Genomic DNA, 21,199 nt, shown 5'->3' on the forward strand with positions numbered 1-21,199 from the left:
CATCCATATACTGAAGGATGTCATTGAGGTCCAAAAAACCTGACGACCAAAGTTTGCCCATGCCTATTGCTATGAGCCAATCATCCATATACTGAAGGATGTCGTTGAAGTCCAAAACACCTGGAGGGCCAAAGTTTGCACATACCTATCTATTGCTATGAGCCAATCATCCATATACTGAAGGATGTCGTTGAGGTCCAAAAAACCTGACGACCAAAGTTTGCCCATGCCTATTGCTATGAGCCAATCATCCATATACTGAAGGATGTCGTTGAGGTCCAAAAAACCTGACGACCAAAGTTTGCCCATGCCTATTGCTATGAGCCAATCATCCATATACTGAAGGATGTCGTTGAGGTCCAAAAAACCTGAGGACCAAAGTTTGCCCATGCCTATTGCTATGAGCCAATCATCCATATACTGAAGGATGTTGTTGAGGTCCAAAAAACCTGAGGACCAAAGTTTGCACATGCCTATTGCTATGAGCCAATCATCCATATACTGAAGGATGTTGTTGAGGTCCAAAAAACCTGAGGACCAAAGTTTGCACATGCCTATTGCTATGAGCCAATCATCCATATACTGAAGGATGTCGTTGAAGTCCAAAACACCTGGAGGGCCAAAGTTTGCACATACCTATCTATTGCTATGAGCCAATCATCCATATACTGAAGGATGTCGTTGATGTCCAAAATACCTGGAAGGCCAAAGTTTGCCCATGCCTATTGCTATGAGCCAATCATCCATATACTGAAGGATGTCGTTGAGGTCCAAAAAACCTGAGGACCAAAGTTTGCACATGCCTATTGCTATGAGCCAATCATCCATATACTGAAGGATGTTGTTGAGGTCCAAAAAACCTGAGGACCAAAGTTTGCCCATGCCTGTTGCTATGAGCCAATCATCCATATACTGAAGGATGTCGTTGAGGTCCAAAACATCTTAGGCCAAAGATTGCCCTTGCCTGTTGCTATGAGCCAATCATCCATATACTGAAGGATGTCGTTGAGGTCCAAAACACCTTAGGCCAAAGATTGCCCATGTCTGATCTATAGGTACCGAAGAAATCTGGCCCTGTGGCACAGGAAAATTCAAGGCTCCAGTTGTAGTCCGAAACACCTGGAGGGAGTGCTGAAGTTGACCCATGCCAGTGCTATAGATACCAAATATCCCTACACCAGCAGCCATCCTAACTAGCACAGCCAATGGATGGAGATCCTGGAGAACAACCACACCTTGGGGATACCTCGGGACAAAGCTACCCTCCCTTGACCAGTATAGTTCAGACAAAGACAGGAAAAAGGGAGGCTCACCTTCTGACAGAGGTTTCCTGGGGTCCTGCAAGAGGGTCCGGGTCTCTTTGGAAGGGGTCTCCTCCACAGGGAGCCAGGAGGTAGCAGCAGCAGCAGGGGCTCGGATGGGGGTCTCTGGGGGAGAGGGTGGCAGCTGTGGTGAGGGCAGAACGGGAGGCACTTGAGAAACTGGAGGAGAGGGTGAGATGGACATCTCCATGTCTGGGGATGTTGGTCGCTCCAGCTGCAAAGGAGACGCAGAGCGTTCCTCGGAGGGACGAGGGATGATGGAGTCCATGGTCAACAGAGGAGGCTCAAGGGTGGGCTCGGGAGGGGTGGAGGCCTTCTTGCTTTTCTTCTCTTCCTCCTCCTCAACGCCCTCCACCTTGGGACGCACATCCTCTATTATGGTGCCCCCCAATCTTGTCTCTTCCGTCATCTCCTTGGTCTTCTCTTGCTCCACAACATCACCTCCTGGTCTCTGTAGCAACATCTCATTAGGCTGAGATGGGATGCTATCAAAGGACCCGGATGTCACATCTTCGCCAGGGATGGAGGCATCATCCAAGGAATGTTGATCATCCTCTTCCGAACCGGAGATTACCACCTGGCTGACGGGCATTTCCGCCGTCTCCTCGGGGGTGGAGACCTCCTCAGTTTCTTGCCTCTCTGCTTCCAGGTGGCCTCCTTCGCCTCTGGCATCCTTGCAAGGCCGGGCGTTGTCTTGCTCTTCAAAATCATCAACTTCTGACAGATCGGGTGAGGGTTCTCCAGAGGAACCCTCCACCACCGTCTCCTTAAGGCTGCCGCGGAGGCTTTGTGCTTCTGCCACGAGTTCGCTACTCATGAGGCGAGGGCTCCCCACTCTCGGCTCGTTCAGGAATCCAAAGGAGCCTTGCAACAAATGAGATATCTGCTGCTGGTCTGTAACGTCATCCAGAGATGTCACTGCTCTACCTGTGGTCTCCAAAAAGGCACCAGACGATCCAAGTGGACTGACGGGAGTTGGCGAACTCTCTCCGGCAACGGTGCCTGAATCATCCAAGTCGACGACAGTGGTGTCTCCAGCGAAGGCATGCTCCTCTTCTCCATCTCCACTGGAAAGATCACCTTGAGCATCCTTGGGCTCGGTCAGATAGATCTCTTTTTCAGAAGCAAAGAAGAGCTGTTGGTTGTTGGTGTTGACTGCCGCCATGGCACGGCGTGAGATGGCCGAACTGGGAGCCTCTCTCAGGGTGGTATGATGCAAACACACAGCCATGTTCTGCGCCAAGGAGCCATCCGTCGGAAGGAACGTCAGTGGCGCAGGCGCATGTTCAGCCTCGGCATCTCCAGCTTTGTCCACCAGGTCCTCCAACTCCAATGCCACAGCCTCGTTCTCCTGAGGACAGCTTTCCTCCACAGCCTGGGCCGGGCTGCCCCAGATTTGCTCAGGCGAAGGCAGGTCTGGAGAAGCGGCCAAGGGAATGGCCTCAGGAGATCTTCCCTCATCAGCCGTGAAGAAGCTGGAGTCTGTGAGAGACTGGGACAAGGAGGCCTCGGGTTGTCCGGCAGAAAGAAAGGAGACATCCTTCTCTTGCATGCTGAGCTCAGCCTCCAAAACGGGCAGTAGACCCTGAAGGAGAGCCTCGGCAAAGGTCTTCTTGGGTGCCGGAGGGTGGCCACCAGCATGGACCAAAGAAGGTGGGCCCCCCACGTTCTCTGCAGGAGGAGGCCTGGCTTCCTGAGCTTTAGCGTCAGAAGGATAGGATCCACACAAAGAAGGCAGAGGTGCTGATGGTTCCCTGTGTACCACGTGGCAAGGCTTTTCAGAATCCCGATACGTGGCTATCTCAGCATCTTTGGAGGCTGCCTGGGACTTTGGGACTTCAGTGCCTTGCAGCTGTGGCCATTCAGTGGCTTCTTCTCCACCGGTCAGCTCAGCAGCCCTGCCCAGTGCCTTGAGCTCACCCTCTTTGGACACCATCCTTTCACTGGAACCTTGATCTCTCCCGGTCTCACTTACAGCAGCCTGCCTACTCTGCGTCGGCAACACATTCATGTTATCATCTCTCAGGTTGGGTTTCTTGTGGACCCCCTGGGCTGCTCCTGATTTCAACAGCTCTGGAGCATCGTTTCCCAGTTGGTCTCTCACCCAAGTGGAGGTTTCCGCTACTGAGTCTGTCCTGCTGAGTTCTTCACTTCCAGACTCTGAAGCCTCCTCTTCTTTCTCTGAGGGAGTTTCCCAGTTTTGGTCCCCATCACCTTCATCTGACAGCTCAAGCTCTTCCTTCTCCAGGACCTTTGTTGCATCCTTTGGTTGGGCATCATCAGTAGGAATGGCTTCCCCAAATTGACCTGATTCGCCTGCTTCATCCTCTGTGGATTCTTCCATGACTACTATTCCTTCTTCAGTTTCCCTCATGTGGTGGCTCTCAACCACGTCCGCCTCTTTGGCTTCACCGGTCTCCATGCACACTTCAAGAGGCTCAGCGGGTGAAGTGACCCCTAGCAATGTCTCCTTGTTTGCAAGGTGTCTCTCCTTGGCCTCTGTTTTGGGTTGACTTGAGCCCCTCGGTGTCCCACAAATGGTCCAGCTCTGGGTTTCAGAGAGTTCCTCCACATCCGTTTGGGGCAGCGGGGTGTCCTGAGCCAGAAGCGCCATGGCCTCCGTGGGGAACTCTCTGGCCTCCACGAGTGGGTTCTCCTGTGTGCCGTCATTGAGGCCCATGAGGGTTTGGGGGCCTGCTTTGGCCTCAGTGAATGCCATTTCCTCGCGGTCCCCGTTGTTGTTCATCTGATCGAGAGACGAGGACTCCTCCAGCTCGTCCTCGGACTCAAAGCAAGCAATAAGGCACTCCTCCGTCGGCTCACTGTCGGCCCGGATCACTTCAGGCTGTTCCATCGAGGATTCAAGGAGGGACACGAACGGAGCCGCCTCCATCTCCTTCTCGGAGCCCTGCGTCCCTTCACCACGTCCCTCAAGGTCCACTGAGCCTCCTCCTGAGGTGCTGTCTTGGTCGAGGAGTTCTAGCAAACGCTTCTCGGACTCTTTCAACCGGGCGCCGATGTCAACCGCAGACGCATCGTTGACCTCCTGAGCCGACTCGACAGGATACGGCTTTGGATCCCAACCCAGAGGGATGGCCACTCCGGCACAAACTGTTCCGGCCCATTCTCCGGCAATTGGGCCCGCTGGGTGATCCTCCAAAGGAGGCATTGCGTCTGCTTCTTCGTCCGTATCAAAGCAGGCAATGAGGCACTCGCCGGAGTCCTGGATGTCTTTCTCCACGGTGACTTGCCCATCCAAGACAGATGGAGAAGAGGCACCTTTCTCTCTGGGAGACCCTTCCTCCCTTTCGTTTCCGGCCTGGTATTCCAGCGCCCCAGGTGAAACAGTGACGCCTCTTGAACCCTGAGCACCCTCTTGCTGCTTGGTGGCTTCCATCACGGAGACAGCAACCTCTTTGTCTTGGCTTTGGCCACCGATCAGGCCCTCTTGCGTGGCCTCTTCTGCTTTGGATCCATCCAGGAACGACTCTCCTTCCTCCAGTTCTTCTGTGACCTGCGGACGCCCTTCGTGTTTTGCGGGAGGCCCGTCTCCTTCCTCGTCCGTGTTGTACGCGTCGGACGAGGTCTCCATCTCGCTCTCGCTCCCTGAGTGCGACCGTTCCGGTTCCAGGTCCCCCTTGGGAGACCCGTCGTCTTTCTGGGCGTTGTCCGCCACCACGGCGTACTGTTCCACGCTGTATAGGCGCTCGTCCTCCTCTCCGTTGTAAGAGGCCGAGTCGGAGGACGGAGAGGTGTCGTCCTGGTACGCGAAGGACTCGTCCACGCCTTCGTTGATGGAGGCCTCCGAGAGGGAATGGAGGAACGAGGCCGAAGCGCTGTCCTCGTCCTCGGCGCCGTAAAGGGTGTCGTTCTCCGCCGATTCACCCTGAGGGAAGAGCGTGATCTCCACGGACTCCGCCTCGAAGAGGAGGCTGCCGTGGAAAGGCAGCAACAACACGGAAATCATGGGGTCATTTTCGGGGTTCTCCATCTCGTCGTCAGGGGGGGAAGCCGCCGTCTCGGATTCGTCCTCCGAAGGGCTCACTCCGGACACACTCCCAAACTCAGTCCCGGCGAAGGCAGCGAGTGAACAGGGCAAAGGGCTGGGTTTGGATCCTGCAAACACCTCTGCGGCTTGGTGAGAAGGCAAGTTCTCCATCTTGAAAATCTTGTGGCCTGCTTCATCCAGAGCGGCTCCGTCCTCTTCTCCGCTCTTTGGTCGGGAGCGTCCGGTCTGGTCCGGCTTGAGAGGGACCGGCCTGCAGGCCACTGTTTCCGAGACCCAGTCTTCGTCCTCTCCGGGAGTCGTCTGCCCGTCGTCCTCGTCCTCATCCGGAAACGAATCGTGGCCCAAAGCGCCCAGAGACAGGGCCTGGAAGGTCACCTCGCTCTCCAAGTCTGGCGATTCCAGGGCTTCCCCCTCGGCCATCAGGTTCGGGGAGCAGGACGGGGAGGTGCTGGCCGTGCCCGAAGACGCCCAGCTGCCCCCTTCGGCCGTGATGTAGGACCCCGACGGCGACGTGGGCGGCGAGACGAGGCCTTCGTTGTCCAGGTCGTTCTGCTCCTCGCCGAGACCGTCTTTGGAGAAAGGCTGCTGCTGTGGCGGCGGCAGGGGCCTGAGCTGGGAGAAGGCCGTCCGGATGGGAGTGGACGGGGCCGTGAAGTAGAGCTCCGGATCCACGCCACGCTTGACCGGCGAGGGCTGTCCCTCTCCCGGCTCCGGCGGAGGGTCTTTCGCGGATACGGAGGAAGGGGAAGGCACGTTATCCGCGGGGTCGCCCTGAGAGAACGAAGAAGGCGCCGGCATTGCAATCGCCGCCAATTCCAGCTCCGGCTCCTTGCGCTTCCGAAGGCACGCTTGCGGGTGGCTCAAGCAGAGAGGTTTCACCATATTTTCCGTGTCACTTGCTTCCTCTTCCTCCAAGGCACCGGGTTTCGGTGAAACCGGCATATCATCCGTATCTTCCTCCTCCTCCTCCTCTTTGCATTGTGTCTCTTCCCCCATGACGATTCTGGCGTCCAAGGTGTCCTCCGACGGAGTGGCTTTGGAGACGGCCTCGCCGGACTTCGCCGCCTGCTCCATCATGACCTGACCGCATTCGCTCAGGGCTACCAAACCGGCCGTGGTGGCTCCCATGGCGGCATCACAACTGGCACCTTCCGGCTGAGGGCGGTCTTCTTGCTTCGCCGGGAGGAACGCCGGGATATTTGAGCCACGAAGGGAGGGATCCATGGAGAGCTCGACCGGGAAGTCGGGAGTCAACACCGGGGAGACTTGCAGCAACGTCCGGGCATCGCTGCCGGGCGTCGAGGAAGCCGAGTTGTTCCGAGAGACATCTGGAAGGAAAGAGCGAGAGAAAGAGGACAGGAAAAAATAAAAGAGTCAGTAAGACACATGGAGAGATTCAGATTGCAGGGAGAGATTCAATCTTACAGAGAAACGTAAAAAAGGAAAGTATGGTATATAGCAGGGGTCCCCAAACTAAGGCCCGGGGGCCGGATGCGGCCCTCCAAGGTCATTTACCTGGCCCCTGCCCCCAGTTTTATAATATAATATTTTATATCAGTTTTAATAATATAATATATTGTATATACATATAATATTGATAATAATCTTATTATTATCTTACAATATAATACTAATAGTAATACCATATAATAATATTAATTATATGGTATATATTACATATTATATAATAGTATAGTGGTATAGTTCAATATAGTAATATATAATGCTAATATTGTGTTATGCTAATAATATAATATATTGTATGTACACACAGCTGCTCTGAGTCCCCTTCGGGGTGAGAAGGGTGGGATATAAATGTAGTAAATAAATGCAGTAAATAAATAATTAATTTTAGGCTCGGCCAAAGTTTGACATGACTCGAAGGCACACAACAACAACAACAATCCTAATTAACTTGACTATCTCATTGGCCAGTAGCAGGCCCACACTTTTCATTGAAATCCTAATAGGTTTATGTTGGTTAAAATTGTTTTCATTTTTAAATATTGTATTCTTTCGTTGTTGTTGTTGCACTACAAATAAGACATGTGCAGTATGCATAGGAATTTGTATTTTTTTTTTCAAATGATAATTTGGCCCCTCAACAGTCTGAAGGATTGTGGACCAGCCCTCTGCTTAAAAAGTTTGGGGACCCCTGGTATATAGTATGTAAGTACTGTTGGTAATGTAATATTATCTTCTATATAAACAACTTTTGGTGGCACTTGTTATACAAGCTGCAAAAGAAGGGGATTATGGTGTCGTTTTTAACATCAATCTAAACTGGATGTGAATAGAAACAGTGGTAGATCATAGCCCCATCCCTATGGAATCCACTATAGTGGATACCTTGAGTAAAGTATTCATTGCAATATATACTACCCTGTTTCCCCTAAAATAAGACATCCCCCAAAAATAAGACCTAGTAGAAGTTTTGCTGAATTGCTAAATATAAGGCCTCCCCCAAAAGTAAGACCTAGCAAAGTTTTTGTTTGGAAGCATGCCTACCGAACAGAACACCAGAGCATGAAGTATTGGTAAATGTACATACCAGTTGTATATGGAAATAATGATAGTACAGTAGAGTCTCACTTATCCAACATTCGCTTAACCAACATTCTGGATTATCCAACGCATTTTTGTAGTCAATGTTTTCAATACATCGTGATATTTTGGTGCTAAATTCGTAAATACAGTAATTACTACATAGCATTACTGCATATTGAACTATTTTTTTCTGCCAAATTTGTTATATAACATGATGTTTTGGTGCTTAATTTGTAAAATCATAACCTAATTTGATGTTTAATAGGCTTCTCCTTAATCTCTCCTTATTATGCAACATATTTGCTTATCCAACGTTCTGCCGTCCCGTTTATGTTGGATAAGTGGGACTCTACTGTATCAAGAAATTCTTGACAGAAGTCACAGTTTGTCTGGTTTGGCTATGTTGGTTTGTGATGACAACTACTGTACAGTATAGAATAAATGTTCTTTTTTTTTTTTTGTTCAACAATACGTGTAAATTCTTCTTCATGGAAAAATAATACATCCTCTGAAAATAAGACCTAGCACATCTTTGGGAGTAAAAAATAATATAAGACACTGTCTTATTTTCGGGGAAACACGGTACTAATAAACGTAAGAGATTCCATAGGGACGGGGCTATGATCTACCACTGTTTCTAGCCAAACCCAGTTTAGATTGATGTTAAAAACGACACCATAATCCCCTTCTTTTGCAGCTTGTATAACAAGTGCCACTAAAAGTTGTTTATATAGAAGATAATATTACATTATCAACAGTACTTACATACTATATACCAGGGGTCCTCAAACTTTTTAATCTGAGGGCCGGTCCACAATCCTTCAGACTGTTGAGGGGCCGGATTATCATTTGGAAAAAAAATATACAAACAAATTCCAATGCACACTGCACATGTCTTATTTGTAGTGTAAAAACAACAACAAGAAGAACAATGAAATACAATATTTAAAAATAAAAACAATTTTAACCCAACATACATTTATCAGGATTTCAATGGGAAGTGTGGTCCTGCTTCTGGCCAATGAGATAGTCAAGTTAGTTAGAATTGTTGTTGTTGTTGTTGTTGTTGTTGTGTGACTTCAAGTCATTTCAGACTTTGGGCGAGCCTACGTCTAAAATGTATTTATTTATTATTTATTTACTGCATTTATTTACTACATTTGTATCACACCCTTCTCACCCCAAAGGGGACTCAGAGTGGCTTACAAATTATATGTACATACAATATATTATATTATTAGCATAGCACAATATTAGCATTATATATTACTATATTGAACTATACCACTATACTGTAATATTATTAGTAATATTATATGTAATATCGAATATATAATTAATATTATTATATGGTATTATTATTAGTGTTATATTGTATTACATTATAATATTATCAATATTATATGTACATACAATATATTATATTATTAGCATAGCACAATATTAGCATTATATATTACTATATTGAACTATACCACTGTACTGTAATATTATTAGTAATATTATATGTAATATAGAATATATAATTCATATTATTATATGGTATTATTATTAGTGTTATATTGTATTACATTATAATAATATTATCAATATTATATGTATATACAATATATTATATTATAAAACTGAGGGCGGGGGCCAGGTAAATGACCTTGGAGGGCCGCATCCGGCCCCCGGGCCTTAGTTTGGGGACCCCTGCTATATACCATACTTTCCTATTTTACGTTTCTCTGTAGATTATAGACACCTGCGTTTTGAGAGAGATTCAATCTTAACCATGCATAGGCAAACTTTGGCCCTCCAGGTCTTTTGGACTCCAACTCCCACAATTCCTAACAGCCGGCAGGCTGTTAGGAATTGTGGGAGTTGGAGTCCAAAAGACCTGGAGGGCCAAAGTTTGCCCATACCTGCCTTATACACAAAGTTTTACAAATATGTGTTGTCGAAGGATTTTGGAATCACCGAGTTGCTGTGAGTTTTCTGGGCTGTCTGGCTATGTCCCAGAAGCATTATTTCCTGACGTTTCACCTGCATTTATGGCAGGCATTCTCAGAGTAATAACCTCACAACCTGCCATAGATGCGGTTGAAACATCAGAAAAGAATGCTTCTGGAACATGGCCATAAAGCTTGGAAAACTCAGCTGCCACTTCACCGTCTACTTGTGACACTGAGTCCTCGATGGAGTACTTCCTCATTCTTCTGCACTCTCGCTGGAAGTTTTTATGGTGTCAATGAGTTAAATTAACCTGCTTGCCATAGATGCAGTCGAAACATCAGAAAAGAATGCTTCTGAAACATGGCCATAAAGCCCGGAAAACTCAGCTGCCGCTTCACTGTCCACTTGTGACACCGAGTCCTCGATGGAGTACTTCCTCATTCTTCTGCACTCTCGCTGGAAGTTTTTATGGTGTCGTCAATGAGTTAAATTAGCCAGCTTGCCATAGATGCGGTCGAAACATCAGAAAAGAATGCTTCTGGAACATGGCCATAAAGCTTGGAAAACTCAGCTGCCACTTCACCGTCCACTTGTGACACCGAGTCCTTCATGGAGTATTTCCTCATTCTTCTGCACCTTGCTGGAAGTTTTTATGGTGTCGTCAATGAGTTAAATTAGCCAGCTTGCCATAGATGCGGTCGAAACGTCAGGAAAGAATGCTTCTGAAATATGGCCATAAAGCCTGGAAAACTCAGCTGCCACTTCACCGTCCACTTGTGACACCAAGTCCTCGATGGAGTACTTCCTCATTCTTCTGCACTCTCGCTGGAAGTTTTTATGGTGTCGTCAATGAGTTAAATTAGCCTGCTTGCCATAGATGCGGTCGAAACATCAGAAAAGAATGCTTCTGGAACATGGCCATAAAGCCCGGAAAACTCAGCTGCCGCTTCACCGTCCACTTGTGACACCGAGTCCTCGATGGAGTACTTCCTCATTCTTCTGCACTCTCGCTGGAAGTTTTTATGGTGTCGTCAATGAGTTAAATTAGCCTGCTTGCCATAGATGCGGTCGAAACATCAGAAAAGAATGCTTCTGGAACATGGCCATAAAGCCTGGAAAACTCAGCTGCCGCTTCACCGTCCACTTGTGACACCGAGTCCTTCATGGAGTATTTCCTCATTCTTCTGGAAGTTTTTATGGTGTCGTCAATGAGTTAAATTAACCTCCCCGCATAAAGCAGATGCAACTGTCTTTTGAGCTGCTTAGGTCAACAACGAGCTAGGCTGTTTAATGGTCGGGAGCTCAGTCCGACTCGGGCTGGCTTCGAACTCATGTAGTGATTTATTGCAGCTGGCTACTAACCAGCTGCACCACAGCCCGGCCCTTCAAAGTATCTGTTTACATCCCACAGGAAGCAGGATAGATAGACCATAGATGCACCCGGATGCCTCTCTTCTTTTCCTTGGCTAGTGCTTCATGGATTTGGCTTAGCCCTCGGGGGCCAGACGCCGGCTTACGGCCTCTTTGCGGCTCAGACGGAGCCCGGCTGGCTCCGCTGCGTCTTAGTGGGCCAAGAATAGACCAGGACAGGCTAAGCTCTGCCAGTGGTCAGAGGGAGAGCTTTTGCAGAAAGGCTTCGACCGAGCAAGGTGCCGAGTCTACACCAACTTGGGCCCTCCCTCCGGGTGTTTTGGACTGCAACTCCCAGCATTCCTCACAGCCTCAGGCCCCTTCCTTTTCCCCTTCAGCCGCTTAAGCAACATGCAACATGATGGAAACATGCGCCCACCTCCACTGAGGTGTAAAGCAGACTGACTACAAAATGGAGTCCTGTGTCTGAACATGCTCAGTACAATCCCATGTCTAACCCTTCCACACCACGTGCTTAAGGGCTGAGGGGGGAAAGGAAAGGGCCTGAGGCTGTGAGGAATGGTGTGGCCACACAATGATCATTATTGGGTTGCTGTGAGTTTTACAGCCATGTTCCAGAAGCATTCTCTCCTGACATTTCACCTACATCTTTGGTAGGCATCCTCAGAGGTTGTGAGATCTGCTGGAAATGCCACAGATGCAGGCAAAACGTCAGGAGAGAATGCTTCTGGAACGTGGCCATACAGCCTGGAAAACTCACAGCAATCTAGTTATTCCGGCCATGAAAGCCTTCGACAATACATTATCATTACAGTAGAGTCTCACTTATCCAACATAAACGGGCCGGCAGAACGTTGGATAAGCGAATATGTTGGATAATAAGGAGAGATTAAGGAAAAGCCTATTAAACATCAAATTAGGTTATGATTTTACAAATTAGGCACCAAAATATCGTGTTAGACAACAAATTTGATAGAAAAAGTAGTTCAATACGCCGTAAGGTTATGTTGTAATTACTGTATTTACGAATTTAGCACCAAAATATCACGATATATTGAAAACATTGACTACAAAAATGCATTGGATAATCCAGAACGTTGGATAAGCGAATGTTGGATAAGTGAGACTCTACTGTATTATTATACTATTTATTTATTTACAACATTTATACCCCGCCCTTCTCACCCGAGCGGACTCAGGGCGGCTTACAAAAATTGGCAAAATTTAATGCCCAAAAAATGCAATCATACAAACAGAACAATACATACAGAGCCATTAATAACATTGTTAAAACACATTATAAAAACCTTAAAAACGTATATATAATTAATTCCATTCGTCCAAGATCCTCATGCTTCATCCTTAAGCTATGTAACATATTATTATTACACTCTGTAACTTATTATTATACTATGTAATATAATATTATTACACTATGTAACATTATTATCACGCTATGTAAGTTATTATTATTCCACTTTGTAACTTACTATTATTATTACACTATGTAACACTATTATTACACTAAGTTACTATTATTCCACTTTGTAACTCACTATTATTATTACACTATGTAACACTATTATTACACTAAGTTACTATTATTCCACTTTGTAACTCACTATTATTATTACACTATGTAACACTATTATTACACTAAGTTACTATTATTCCACTTTGTAACTCACTATTATTATTACACTATGTAACATTATTATTACACTAAGTTATTATTATTCCACTTTGTAACTCACTATTATTATTATTACACTATGTAACATTATTATTACACTGTGTAACTTACTATTATTATTATACTATGTAATATATTATTATTACACTATAACATTATTATTATTACACTATGTAACATCATTATACTATAACATTATATACTATAACATTATTATACTATAACATATTATTATAAAAATAAAATTATTATATTATAACATATTACACTATGTAATATATTATTACAGTATGTAAAATATTATAATTATTGCACTATAACCATTATTATACTATGTAACATATTATTACACTATATAACATTATTATTATACTATATAGCATATTATTATTACACTATGTAACTTGTTATTACACTACGTAACATTATTATACTATGTAACTTATTATTATTACACTATGTAACTTATTATTACACTACGTAACATTATTATACTATGTAACTTATTATTATTACACTATATAACATATTATTATTATACTATATAGCATATTATTATCACACTATGTAACTTATTATTATAATATGTAACATTGTACTATATAACTTATTATTATTATTTATTATACTATATAGCATATTATTATTACACTATGTAACTTATTACACTACGTAACATTATTATACTATGTAACTTATTATTACACTATATAACATATTATTATTATACTATATAGCATATTATTATTATACTATGTAACATTATACTATGTAACTTATTATTATTATTATTATTATTATTATTATTATTATTATTATTATTATTATACTATGCAACACAATTTTTGTTCCTGGGTTATAAATATCATTTCCTAATTGGTTCAATCCTAAAAACATGGGAAAAAGTTGACTAAACTGCAAAAACTTTGTCTTTGCAGGAAGGACATCCTTCTATAGCATGTTTTGCTCTAGTTTTTCAGTGTATATTTCATTATAGTCTCAGCCAATTTTGGTAGCACCAAACAGAGCAACTCCTTCCAAAATAAGGACCGCAGAATTAAACAGGAAATAAGACTTTCAAACCGGGAACAGGAAAGTATTCAAATTTTGTTTCATTGTTGTTGTTGTTGTTATTGCACTCCTTTTCTCAAAACAGCCTTTTTAAAAGAAGCAATGCAACTAAAAATGTACAAAATGCTAAGCTGTACTGACTGAGGCATTCTGGGAGTTGTAGTTTCCCCAAAGCAGAGCTTTCCCAGAGTTTTGCTGGCTGGTCCCGGGAGCAAAGGCTGCCACCCAAGGCACTCTGCACATGCTCAGGAAACCTGTTTACCTTTCTCTCCCCGCCGCTGGAGCCGACTCAGGACGGCCCCCATTTTGGGGCTTCCAAAATGCCAAAGAAAAGCCCAGGAGAGGCTCAAAAAAGGAGGCAGAATTCGCACCGGGATCCCAAAAGAGAGGCCTCTGGGGATTGCTCCCTTTTATCCAGCTGTGGGTCAAGGGGCCAGGCCCACAGCCCAGTGGGTCTTAAAGGGGAAGGGAGGCTCCGGCTTTACGTGGTGGGAGTTGTAGTTTCCGTGTGAAAATCTGGGATTTGTAGTCTGCGGAGAAACACTAGAACTCCCTCCGGCAGGTCTCGCTTACGAATCATTTCTAGGTGTTTGACTCCGCTGTGAACAGACACAACTCAATGCTAGTGAATGGTGGGAGTTGTAGTTTCCGTGTGAAAATCTGGGATTTGTAGTTTGCAGAGAAACACTAGAACTCCCTCCGGCAGGTCTCGCTTACGAATCATTTCTAGGTGTTTGACTCCGCTGTGAACAGACACAACTCAATGCTAGTGAATGGTGGGAGTTGTAGTTTCCGTGTGAAAATCTGGGATTTGTAGTTTGCGGAGAAACACTAGAACTCCCTCCGGCAGGTCTCGCTTACGAATCATTTCTAGGTGTTTGACTCCGCTGTGAACAGACACAACTCAATGCTAGTGAATGGTGGGAGTTGTAGTTTCCGTGTGAAAATCTGGGATTTGTAGTTTGCGGAGAAACACTAGAACTCCCTCCGGCAGGTCTCGCTTACGAATCATTTCTAGGTGTTTGACTCCGCTGTGAACAGACACAACTCAATGCTAGTGAATGGTGGGAGTTGTAGTTTCCGTGTGAAAATCTGGGATTTGTAGTTTGCGGAGAAACACTAGAACTCCCTCCGGCAGGTCTCGCTTACGAATCATTTCTAGGTGTTTGACTCCGCTGTGAAGAGACACAACTCAATGCTAGTGAATGGTGGGAGTTGTAGTTTCCGTGTGAAAATCTGGGATTTGTAGTTTGCGGAGAAACACTAGAACTCCCTCCGGCAGGTCTCGCTTACGAATCATTTCCAGGTGTTTGACTCCGCTGTGAAGAGACACAACTCAATGCTAGTGAATGGTGGGAGTTGTAGTTTCCGTGTGAAAATCTGGGATTTGTAGTTTGCAGAGTAACATTAGAACTCCCTCCGGCAGGTCTCGCTTACGAATCATTTCTAGGTGTTTGACTCCGCTGTGAACAGACACAACTCAATGCTAGTGAATGGTGGGAGTTGTAGTTTCCGTGTGAAAATCTGGGATTTGTAGTTTGCAGAGTAACATTAGAACTCCCTCCGGCAGGTCTCGCTTACGAATCATTTCCAGGTGTTTGACTCCGCTGTGAACAGACACAAGTCAATGCTAGTGAATGGTGGGAGTTGTAGTTTCCATGTGAAAATCTGGGATTTGTAGTTTGCAGAGAAACACTAGAACTCCCTCCGGCAGGTCTCGCTTACGAATCATTTCTAGGTGTTTGACTCCGCTGTGAAGAGACACAAGTCAATGCTAGTGAATGGTGGGAGTTGTAGTTTCCATGTGAAAATCTGGGATTTGTAGTCTGCGGAGAAACACTAGAACTCCCTCCGGCAGGTCTCGCTTACGAATCATTTCCAGGTGTTTGACTCCGCTGTGAACAGACACAACTCAATGCTAGTGAATGGTGGGAGTTGTAGTTTCCATGTGAAAATCTGGGATTTGTAGTTTGCAGAGTAACATTAGAACTCCCTCCGGCAGGTCTCGCTTACGAATCATTTCTAGGTGTTTGACTCCGCTGTGAACAGACACAACTCAATGCTAGTGAATGGTGGGAGTTGTAGTTTCCATGTGAAAATCTGGGATTTGTAGTTTGCAGAGTAACATTAGAACTCCCTCCGGCAGGTCTCGCTTACGAATCATTTCCAGGTGTTTGACTCCGCTGTGAACAGACACAACTCAATGCTAGTGAATGGTGGGAGTTGTAGTTTCCATGTGAAAATCTGGGATTTGTAGTTTGCGGAGAAACACTAGAACTCCCTCCGGCAGGTCTCGCTTACGAATCATTTCTAGGTGTTTGACTCCGCTGTGAACAGACACAACTCAATGCTAGTGAATGGTGGGAGTTGTAGTTTCCGTGTGAAAATCTGGGATTTGTAGTTTGCGGAGAAACACTAGAACTCCCTCCGGCAGGTCTCGCTTACGAATCATTTCTAGGTGTTTGACTCCGCTGTGAAGAGACACAACTCAATGCTAGTGAATGGTGGGAGTTGTAGTTTCCGTGTGAAAATCTGGGATTTGTAGTTTGCGGAGAAACACTAGAACTCCCTCCGGCAGGTCTCGCTTACGAATCATTTCTAGGTGTTTGACTCCGCTGTGAAGAGACACAACTCAATGCTAGTGAATGGTGGGAGTTGTAGTTTCCGTGTGAAAATCTGGGATTTGTAGTTTGCGGAGAAACACTAGAACTCCCTCCGGCAGGTCTCGCTTACGAATCATTTCCAGGTGTTTGACTCCGCTGTGAAGAGACACAACTCAATGCTAGTGAATGGTGGGAGTTGTAGTTTCCGTGTGAAAATCTGGGATTTGTAGTTTGCGGAGAAACACTAGAACTCCCTCCGGCAGGTCTCGCTTACGAATCATTTCTAGGTGTTTGACTCCGCTGTGAAGAGACACAACTCAATGCTAGTGAATGGTGGGAGTTGTAGTTTCCGTGTGAAAATCTGGGATTTGTAGTTTGCGGAGAAACACTAGAACTCCCTCCGGCAGGTCTCGCTTACGAATCATTTCCAGGTGTTTGACTCCGCTGTGAAGAGACACAACTCAATGCTAGTGAATGGTGGGAGTTGTAGTTTCCGTGTGAAAATCTGGGATTTGTAGTTTGCGGAGAAACACTAGAACTCCCTCCGGCAGGTCTCGCTTACGAATCATTTCTAGGTGTTTGACTCCGCTGTGAAGAGACACAACTCAATGCTAGTGAATGGTGGGAGTTGTAGTTTCCGTGTGAAAATCTGGGATTTGTAGTTTGCGGAGAAACACTAGAACTCCCTCCGGCAGGTCTCGCTTACGAATCATTTCTAGGTGTTTGACTCCGCTGTGAACAGACACAACTCAATGCTAGTGAATGGTGGGAGTTGTAGTTTCCGTGTGAAAATCTGGGATTTGTAGTTTGCGGAGAAACACTAGAACTCCCTCCGGCAGGTCTCGCTTACGAATCATTTCTAGGTGTTTGACTCCGCTGTGAACAGACACAACTCAATGCTAGTGAATGGTGGGAGTTGTAGTTTCCGTGTGAAAATCTGGGATTTGTAGTTTGCGGAGAAACACTAGAACTCCCTCCGGCAGGTCTCGCTTACGAATCATTTCTAGGTGTTTGACTCCGCTGTGAAGAGACACAACTCAATGCTAGTGAATGGTGGGAGTTGTAGTTTCCGTGTGAAAATCTGGGATTTGTAGTTTGCGGAGAAACACTAGAACTCCCTCCGGCAGGTCTCGCTTACGAATCATTTCCAGGTGTTTGACTCCGCTGTGAAGAGACACAACTCAATGCTAGTGAATGGTGGGAGTTGTAGTTTCCGTGTGAAAATCTGGGATTTGTAGTTTGCAGAGTAACATTAGAACTCCCTCCGGCAGGTCTCGCTTACGAATCATTTCTAGGTGTTTGACTCCGCTGTGAACAGACACAACTCAATGCTAGTGAATGGTGGGAGTTGTAGTTTCCGTGTGAAAATCTGGGATTTGTAGTCTGCGGAGAAACACTAGAACTCCCTCCGGCAGGTCTCGCTTACGAATCATTTCCAGGTGTTTGACTCCGCTGTGAACAGACACAACTCAATGCTAGTGAATGGTGGGAGTTGTAGTTTCCATGTGAAAATCTGGGATTTGTAGTTTGCAGAGAAACACTAGAACTCCCTCCGGCAGGTCTCGCTTACGAATCATTTCTAGGTGTTTGACTCCGCTGTGAAGAGACACAAGTCAATGCTAGTGAATGGTGGGAGTTGTAGTTTCCATGTGAAAATCTGGGATTTGTAGTTTGCAGAGAAACACTAGAACTCCCTCCGGCAGGTCTCGCTTACGAATCATTTCTAGGTGTTTGACTCCGCTGTGAAGAGACACAAGTCAATGCTAGTGAATGGTGGGAGTTGTAGTTTCCATGTGAAAATCTGGGATTTGTAGTCTGCGGAGAAACACTAGAACTCCCTCCGGCAGGTCTCGCTTACGAATCATTTCCAGGTGTTTGACTCCGCTGTGAACAGACACAACTCAATGCTAGTGAATGGTGGGAGTTGTAGTTTCCATGTGAAAATCTGGGATTTGTAGTTTGCAGAGTAACATTAGAACTCCCTCCGGCAGGTCTCGCTTACGAATCATTTCTAGGTGTTTGACTCCGCTGTGAACAGACACAACTCAATGCTAGTGAATGGTGGGAGTTGTAGTTTCCATGTGAAAATCTGGGATTTGTAGTTTGCAGAGTAACATTAGAACTCCCTCCGGCAGGTCTCGCTTACGAATCATTTCTAGGTGTTTGACTCCGCTGTGAACAGACACAACTCAATGCTAGTGAATGGTGGGAGTTGTAGTTTCCGTGTGAAAATCTGGGATTTGTAGTTTGCAGAGAAACACTAGAACTCCCTCCGGCAGGTCTCGCTTACGAATCATTTCTAGGTGTTTGACTCCGCTGTGAAGAGACACAACTCAATGCTAGTGAATGGTGGGAGTTGTAGTTTCCGTGTGAAAATCTGGGATTTGTAGTTTGCGGAGAAACACTAGAACTCCCTCCGGCAGGTCTCGCTTACGAATCATTTCTAGGTGTTTGACTCCGCTGTGAACAGACACAACTCAATGCTAGTGAATGGTGGGAGTTGTAGTTTCCATGTGAAAATCTGGGATTTGTAGTTTGCAGAGTAACATTAGAACTCCCTCCGGCAGGTCTCGCTTACGAATCATTTCCAGGTGTTTGACTCCGCTGTGAACAGACACAACTCAATGCTAGTGAATGGTGGGAGTTGTAGTTTCCGTGTGAAAATCTGGGATTTGTAGTTTGCAGAGAAACACTAGAACTCCCTCCGGCAGGTCTCGCTTACGAATCATTTCTAGGTGTTTGACTCCGCTGTGAAGAGACACAACTCAATGCTAGTGAATGGTGGGAGTTGTAGTTTCCGTGTGAAAATCTGGGATTTGTAGTTTGCGGAGAAACACTAGAACTCCCTCCGGCAGGTCTCGCTTACGAATCATTTCTAGGTGTTTGACTCCGCTGTGAACAGACACAACTCAATGCTAGTGAATGGTGGGAGTTGTAGTTTCCGTGTGAAAATCTGGGATTTGTAGTTTGCAGAGTAACACTAGAACTCCCTCCGGCAGGTCTCGCTTACGAATCATTTCTAGGTGTTTGACTCCGCTGTGAACAGACACAACTCAATGCTAGTGAATGGTGGGAGTTGTAGTTTCCGTGTGAAAATCTGGGATTTGTAGTTTGCGGAGAAACACTAGAACTCCCTCCGGCAGGTCTCGCTTACGAATCATTTCTAGGTGTTTGACTCCGCTGTGAACAGACACAACTCAATGCTAGTGAATGGTGGGAGTTGTAGTTTCCGTGTGAAAATCTGGGATTTGTAGTTTGCGGAGAAACACTAGAACTCCCTCCGGCAGGTCTCGCTTACGAATCATTTCTAGGTGTTTGACTCCGCTGTGAACAGACACAACTCAATGCTAGTGAATGGTGGGAGTTGTAGTTTCCGTGTGAAAATCTGGGATTTGTAGTTTGCGGAGAAACACTAGAACTCCCTCCGGCAGGTCTCGCTTACGAATCATTTCTAGGTGTTTGACTCCGCTGTGAACAGACACAACTCAATGCTAGTGAATGGTGGGAGTTGTAGTTTCCGTGTGAAAATCTGGGATTTGTAGTTTGCGGAGAAACACTAGAACTCCCTCCGGCAGGTCTCGCTTACGAATCATTTCTAGGTGTTTGACTCCGCTGTGAACAGACACAACTCAATGCTAGTGAATGGTGGGAGTTGTAGTTTCCGTGTGAAAATCTGGGATTTGTAGTCTGCGGAGAAACACTAGAACTCCCTCCGGCAGGTCTCGCTTACGAATCATTTCTAGGTGTTTGACTCCGCTGTGAACAGACACAACTCAATGCTAGTGAATGGTGGGAGTTGTAGTTTCCGTGTGAAAATCTGGGATTTGTAGTTTGCGGAGAAACACTAGAACTCCCTCCGGCAGGTCTCGCTTACGAATCATTTCCAGGTGTTTGACTCCGCTGTGAAGAGACACAACTCAATGCTAGTGAATGGTGGGAGTTGTAGTTTCCATGTGAAAATCTGGGATTTGTAGTTTGCGGAGAAACACTAGAACTCCCTCCGGCAGGTCTCGCTTACGAATCATTTCTAGGTGTTTGACTCCGCTGTGAAGAGACACAACTCAATGCTAGTGAATGGTGGGAGTTGTAGTTTCCGTGTGAAAATCTGGGATTTGTAGTTTGCGGAGAAACACTAGAACTCCCTCCGGCAGGTCTCGCTTACGAATCATTTCTAGGTGTTTGACTCCGCTGTGAACAGACACAACTCAATGCTAGTGAATGGTGGGAGTTGTAGTTTCCGTGTGAAAATCTGGGATTTGTAGTTTGCGGAGAAACACTAGAACTCCCTCCGGCAGGTCTCGCTTACGAATCATTTCCAGGTGTTTGACTCCGCTGTGAAGAGACACAACTCAATGCTAGTGAATGGTGGGAGTTGTAGTTTCCGTGTGAAAATCTGGGATTTGTAGTTTGCAGAGTAACATTAGAACTCCCTCCGGCAGGTCTCGCTTACGAATCATTTCTAGGTGTTTGACTCCGCTGTGAAGAGACACAACTCAATGCTAGTGAATGGTGGGAGTTGTAGTTTCCGTGTGAAAATCTGGGATTTGTAGTTTGCAGAGTAACATTAGAACTCCCTCCGGCAGGTCTCGCTTACGAATCATTTCTAGGTGTTTGACTCCGCTGTGAACAGACACAACTCAATGCT

The 21,199-nt window shown here is 45.7% G+C and overlaps 1 protein-coding gene across 4 annotated transcripts in view; it reads right to left on the minus strand.

Annotated features, from left to right (window-relative positions):
- Positions 1–21,199, minus strand: part of nacad (NAC alpha domain containing) — a 54,955-nt gene that overhangs the window by 15,757 nt on the left and 17,999 nt on the right. For 3 of the 4 annotated variants that reach the window (XM_062984421.1, XM_062984418.1, XM_062984419.1), the window contains exon 2: positions 1,314–6,659. In XM_062984421.1, the coding sequence (XP_062840491.1) occupies positions 1,314–6,659 (5,346 nt within the window). Of the gene's footprint in view, positions 1–1,313; positions 6,660–14,213; positions 14,344–21,199 lie in introns of those variants that run through there. The other variant, XM_062984420.1, reaches the window with a different exon arrangement.

Source organism: Anolis carolinensis, chromosome 6 (genome assembly GCF_035594765.1).
Source record: "Anolis carolinensis isolate JA03-04 chromosome 6, rAnoCar3.1.pri, whole genome shotgun sequence".
Lineage (NCBI taxonomy): Eukaryota > Metazoa > Chordata > Lepidosauria > Squamata > Dactyloidae > Anolis > Anolis carolinensis.